The sequence below is a fragment of the Orycteropus afer genome, unplaced genomic scaffold (genome assembly GCF_000298275.1).
Source record: "Orycteropus afer afer isolate SDZICR_OR568_19922 unplaced genomic scaffold, OryAfe1.0 scaffold00252, whole genome shotgun sequence".
Classification (NCBI taxonomy): domain Eukaryota; kingdom Metazoa; phylum Chordata; class Mammalia; order Tubulidentata; family Orycteropodidae; genus Orycteropus; species Orycteropus afer.
Window position 1 is genome coordinate 1,708,205 of NW_006921839.1, and position 6,757 is coordinate 1,714,961.

The 6,757-nt window shown below is 37.2% G+C and overlaps 1 protein-coding gene across 1 annotated transcript in view; it reads right to left on the bottom strand.

The window, feature by feature from the left end:
• Positions 1 to 6,757, bottom strand: part of MCMDC2 (minichromosome maintenance domain containing 2) — a 72,004-nt gene that overhangs the window by 10,283 nt on the left and 54,964 nt on the right. The window contains exon 13 of the mRNA XM_007949717.2: positions 6,152 to 6,261. Coding sequence (XP_007947908.1) covers positions 6,152 to 6,261 — 110 coding nt within the window. The remainder of the gene's footprint in view (positions 1 to 6,151; positions 6,262 to 6,757) is intronic.

Genomic DNA, 6,757 nt, shown 5'->3' on the forward strand with positions numbered 1-6,757 from the left:
TATTTGCTAAATATTTGTGCTGGTCCTCTTTTTGATTTTGATGTGAAGTTTTATCATTTTTCTTTGAGGTTACCCTGTGATTTATAGTTTTCTTCTCAAGTTTAGAACAATCCGTTCTACCTTGTAGTTGTCTTGACATCCCTACCATCCAGAAGTTCTGTAATGACACAGGTTTTTTCCCTCTTTTTGGTTTGTAGTTATCCTCATTTGTCAATTGATGTCTTTGGTTCCTGTTTACAATCTTGTAGGCTTATTTACTTTGGATACTTCCATAGCTGGGTTGGTTTCTGGATTATATGATCATGTGTGTTAATTGTTGTTGGCTGTTGTTGCTTTTCTGTCCAAAGAACTCCCTTTAGCATCTCTTGTAAAGTTGGTCTGGTTTTAACAAGTTCTTTTAATCTCTGCTTATCTGGAAATGTCCTAATTTCGCCATCATATTTGAGGAACAGTTTTGCTGAGTACATAATTCTTGGTTGGAAATTTTTCTCTTTCAGTGTTTTATATATACCATCCCATTGTCTTCTCACCTGCATGGTTTCTGCTGAGAAATCCGAGCTTAGTCTTACTGGTTGCCCCTTGTAGGTAACTTTTCATTTTTCCCATGCTGCTCTCATGATTCTTTCTTTGTCTTTGGTTTTGGTAAGTTTGATGATGATATGTCTTGGTGATTTTCTTTTGGGGTCTATCCTGTTTGGGGTTTGTTGGACTTCCTGAATGGATATATTCTCATCTTTCATCATACCAGAAAAATTCTCTTCCAACAAATCTTCAACAATTTTTTCTGTGGTTTTATTTTTCTCTTCCTGTTCTGGAATTCCAATTACACATAGGTTATTCTTTTTGATGGTATCCCACATGAACCTTAGGATTTCTGTATTTTGTTTTGATCTTTTTTCTGATTTATCCTTTTCCAAAGAAGTGTTCAGGCATTTGCCTTCAATCTCACTCATTCTGTCATCCATTGATTCAATTCTGCTCCTTTGCCCATTTGATGTCTTATCTACTTCTGAAAATTTAGTTATTAATCTCCTGGATTTGTGTGTGTAGATTTTGTATCATTTCTAATTTTTCATTTATTTTGTCATTTTCTTCTTGTATGGTCTTTTGAAATTGTTGTAGGGTTTTCTCTGTGTTTTCCTCAATTTTGTCAGTGTTTTCTTTGATCTGTCTCTCAAGTCATTGAAGGTACCTAAATATAATTCTTTTGAATTCCTTATCAGGGAGTTCCAATGCTGCGTCTTCCTCAGGGATGTGTTTTGGGTCTGTATCCCAGTTCCTTGTTTCTCCTGCTTTATCTTGCTTCTTTGTGTGGACTGTGATGCTCTGCTGTCTCCGAGGCATTGTGAGGTTTTTGTGTTTATATTCAATAGGTGATTGTATGTTGAAGTGACTTGCCCACAATTTTCATTTTCTTTGTTTTGTTTGTATGTTATCTACACAAGCAGGGTACTGTGCTGTGCTCCTCTATTAGCTAGTTGGCAGCACTTATACACTCACCACCTGTCTCCTTTCCTGAATCAGCCTCTTGTATGTCCCTGGTGACCTTGGCAAACAGAGCCTATTCTTAGGTCCCTGGAATCCAAATGAGAATGATATCACTTTAAAATCCAAAATGGTTGCCACTTGTAAGATTCAAAATGACTGCACCTTCGAACACACTGCTGTGGAGTTGGATCCAACTCATAGCAACCCCTCCTTAGGTTTCCGAGGTGGTATCACTGTAGAAGTTGACTGCCCAACCTTCCTTCTGAGGAGTGGCTGGTGGGTTTGAACCATCAGCCTTGTGCCCTCGGTCACTTTAAATATCCAAAATGGCTGCTACTTATAAACATTCAAAATGGCTGCATCCTTAATCACTTTAAATATCCAAAATCGCTGCCATGTGTAAACAATCAAAATGTCTGCACCCTCTGGACAGAGGAAAGTCAACAGCTCAGGCTGTCTCCCTCCTTGCTGTTTCCCTTCCTAGTCATAGGCCACCAGCGCAATTGTCCATGCAGCCCTCAGTGACCAGTGCAGATCTTTAGGTCAATTCTCAGGTCCCAACACCACTTGGAAATATTCAGGCTCTTGGTCCCATCAGAGTAGCTGAAAGTCTGCAGCTCCCACCATCTCTGTACTTATTGTTTTTGTTCAGTTTTTTCCACTAGTTGGTGCCTAATCCACTTCTGTATAGTTCCTTTCAAAGCTCAGGGCTCCAGGATTATCTTCTGTATCTCTGTCAATTGGTTTTTCTTTTGTTTTTGAAGAGGGTCTGTGTTGCTTGTCTGCCTATTCCTCCATCTTACTGGAAGTCCTACATTTTGTCAATTCTAAGACTCATTTTTTTGTCTTATTATTAGATTTCAGTAGAAATCAATTTGTGTCTTACAATTGATGGTGTATCAAAGTAAAATTAATAGTATTTTTCTTTGTAGTACATAAAAATGCAATGTCTTAGGTTTGAGTGAATATGGTCCAAATATTGAATAAAAGAAGAATATAAAGATAAAGCAAATTAAAAATCATAATATTATTAATTGGTTTTTAGTATTGTTTGGGAAACTTTTTCTTTTGGTAAATAAAACTAAGTTAGGATGGTAATTAACATTTTCTGACAGTCATGGACCTCTAAGACGTATTTCATAAAACTTAAAATCCATCTTCCTAGGGAAGAAAATGTATAAACCACACACATACACAAATTTGTAATAATATAGGGATTCACAAACTCTTATGCCTTTAGTACCCACAGATCCTAAATTAGTTCAAAACCACCAAACACTTACATATACAAAATAAGTATTAAGTTCTTTAATCTCAGATTGCAACCAAAGTTTGTTTTGAGGGTAAGTCTGTCATCAAAATTAATTCCTGATCTAATTAAAAAATGGTCAGAGGAAAGGAACAAACACTTCACCAAAGAAGACATCCAGGCAGCCAACAAACACATCCAGAAATAGTCACAATCAATAGCCATCAGAGAGATGCAAATCAAAACAATGAGATACCATCTCACCCTAGCATTAAAAGCAAAATTAAAAAAAAAAAATAGAAAATAACAAATGCTGGCGAGGGTGTGGAGATACTGGAACCTTCATACACTGCTGTATAAAGGTACAACCATTGTGGAAGACAGTATGGCACTCCCTTAAAAGCTGGAAATAGAAATACCATATGATCTAGCAATACTACTATCAGGTATATATTCTACAAAATTAAGAGCCATGACACAAATAGATACATGCATACCTATGTTTGTTGCAGCACTATTCCCGATAACAAAAAGATGGAAACAATCTAAATGCCTATGGATGAACTCTGGTATATATACATAATATACATAATAGAATACTATGCAATGTTAAAGAATAATGACAGAGCTGTGAAGCACCTCATAACACGGATGAACCTGGAGCACATGTTGAGTGAAATTACTCAATCACAAAAGGACAAATATTGTATGAGGCCACTATTAGAAAAAGCCAAGAAAAGTTTTCACACAAATATTCTTTGATGGTTACCAGGGGTGGAAGGAGAAAGAGGGTAAACTAACTAGAGGGTAGACACATATCAATGTGGGGGGAAAAGGAAAAAAAAAAAAAAAACCACTGCCATCAAGTCAATTCTGATTCATAGCAACCCCACATAGGGTTTCCATGGCTATAAATCTTTATGGAAGCAGACTACCTCATCTTTTTCCCATGGTGCAACTGGTGGGTTTAAACTGCTGATCTTCTGGTTAGCAAACGAATGCCTTAACCACTGCACCACCAGAGCTCCTTAACCTGGGTGAAGGGGGAGGTAATATACAATTAGAGGGAGGTCAGCAAAAAATGATTAGTGCAAAGGACACTAGGAGGAGGACAAGAGTTAAAGGCAAGAGAGGTAAATACTACCACATACACAACCCTGAAATAACAGTAATGACAATATCTATGAGTGGATACATAGACAGACATGCAAACTGAACAGGTACGGGAAGGTGAATGGAACTGTTATGTTGTTGTTGTTGTTGTTATGTACCGTTGAGTCGACTCATAGTGACCCCTCCTTGGGTTTCTGAGGCAGTATCACTATGGAAGTAGATTGCTCCATCTTCCTTCCGAGGAGTGGCTGGTGGGTTTGAACCACCAGCCGTCTGGTTAGCAGTCAAGTGCCTTAGGCACTATGCTACCAGAGCTCCCAAATGGAACTACACCTATGAATATATGTACGTTTGACAGGCTATTTTTACATATACTGCAAATACATCCATGAGTACAGTAGAACATACAGGGGGCAAAGTTATGAAAACTTCTTGGCCATGACCGAAAACCTTGAGGGAATGAGTCATAGGGATTGGTGGCTCAGGACCATGGTTTTAGGGGACATTAAGATTAGTTGGCACAACACAGTCCACAAAGAAAATGGTCTACATCCTCTTTTTGTTGATTAGCAACTAAGGTATTAAAAGCATGTGAGTGGCCATCTAAGGTGCCACTCTTGGTCTCTCCCTTTCCAGATCAAAGAAGAGTGAAGAAAATCAAAGTTGCAATGAAACAATTAGTCTGAAAGACTCATAGACCACGCTAAACTAACCTCAGCCTCCACAATCCTGCCACCAGAACTAGATGGTGCCGAGCTATCACTACCAACCACTCTGAAAGGGATCATATTAGAAGGTCTTGCATAAAGTGGAAGAAAAAGGTGGAATAAAAACTCAAAATCATAAAAAAGACTAGGCTTACTAGTCAGATAGAGACTGGTGGAATCCCTAGAACTTTGGCCCTTAGGGTCTGGACTGAACTCACCCCCCTCCCAATGGCTCAATTTTTGGCCCAACAATTGCTCTACAAGGTCAATAATAACACTAGGGAGGCAAGCATTCTTTAGAATAATTAACCATTTGAGATCAAAAGGGCAGCATTTGCCCAACGACAAAGTTCAGAAAGCAGGAAGGATTAGGAGAGAAGGAGCAATGGAAATGGGAAGCACAGAGAGGAAGTGAAGATGAGTGATGTTACTTTGTGGGGATTGCAATCAATGACATGAAACAAAATGTCTATGAACTGTTGAATGGAAAACTGATTTGCTCTGTAAACCTTCACCCAAATCATAGTAATTTTTTTTTAATTAATGTCTCATCTAATTCAATAAAGAACTTTGTGAGGATAACTCTCCTTACTTTTATTTTAAGAGCCCTTTTATGTGTATATTAGTGAAACCATCATAAGCTCCACTCATTTCAAATAATTAAATGCTGTACTCATATTGTTAAAACAAATGATTCAGTGAAAGTAGTAATGCAAAAGGGTCACATTTTCTTTGGCTGTGTGCCTAACCATTATAGGGGATTGTCTGACAATTAAATGTTGTGTGTTATTTTAAACGAAAGCTAAATTAATATGTTTTTATATCTTGTATTTAAATTTTTTTCAGAATTCTTTAAGCAATGCAAATGTTCAATGATGGAAACAACCATGCATAATAGGGAACTTAATATGAGACAATGATAATACTACCTATAAACAATTAGAAAATGTTAAAAATCAAAGAGTCAGGCCTCACCTGATAAAGGCTTATTATTCTTTAAAATAATTTTTAAAATATGGGAGGTACAGACAACAAAGATGAACCTTTTTGCACATACAGTACTGCATTGTCAGTGAAGGCAAACATTGATCTATGGGTGGATAGAGACTGGACAGGCTAAACTATTACGTATGTCTATTCAGGAAGGCATGTGCCCAAGACCAGGTATAGGGTTGGCAGCACTCCTGTGGCTTCCAGCCAAACAAAAGACAGGCACATGAGCTGAACATTTACATTAGGTAGATAACACTCCTTGGAGAGATCAATCATGGGAGAATAGAAGGGCTGTGTATGCATAGGGAGACAGCTTGCAGGGGCAGGAGTACATGGGAGGGAAGGACACAGAGAAGAGGTAACTATGGGGAGGAAGTAGGAGGGGAGGAGCTATTGCATTATGGGAAATTGCAGTCGGTGTTAGGAGACAAAGTGTGAACTGCTGTATGGAAAGTGAATTTGCTCTATAAACTTTCACCCAAATCACAATATAAAATAATAATAATTTAAAAACTATATGCAGCATTTTTATTAAAAAGATAAGCATACTGAAGTTTAAGTAAAATTATTTTTAGTGATCATTAGGAATTTAATAAATTACCATATTTCAATGTGAGAGATGTTTCAAATAATAAGGCTGCAATTAGCACATCTTCTTTAAGCACTTTTTTCCTTAAGTTCAGTCGAGCATGTGCTTCAGATAGGGAAACTCTAAAATAATAATAATAATAATAATAATGCCAATCAAAATATGTTGATATTATAAAAATAATACATATTTGGGCTCTAAACCAAAATATGTAGATATTAGCCACCCTTAAAGATCAACATATTCTTACTTAAAATTTTTTTTTTCTTTTTTTTTATGGAAAAAAAATATAGCTCAGCTATAATATATTTTTATCCCTACTAATTTGAACACATTATTCTTAAAGCATGTATCCTGAAAAAGAGTTGATTTCCCTACTGGCTTATTGTTCTCATTCTACTCTCCATCCCTACCACCCCAGGTTCTGTTCAGATAAATACACAGTTGGGGAAATTAACCTAACTAAATATATTTATTATATATATATTGTTGTTGTTGTTATGTGCCGTCGAGTCAGACCACTCATAGCGACCCCTCCTTGGGTTTCCGAGGCAGTATCACTACAGAAGTAGATTGCCCCATCTTCCTTCCGAGGAGTGGCTGGTGGGTTTGAACCGC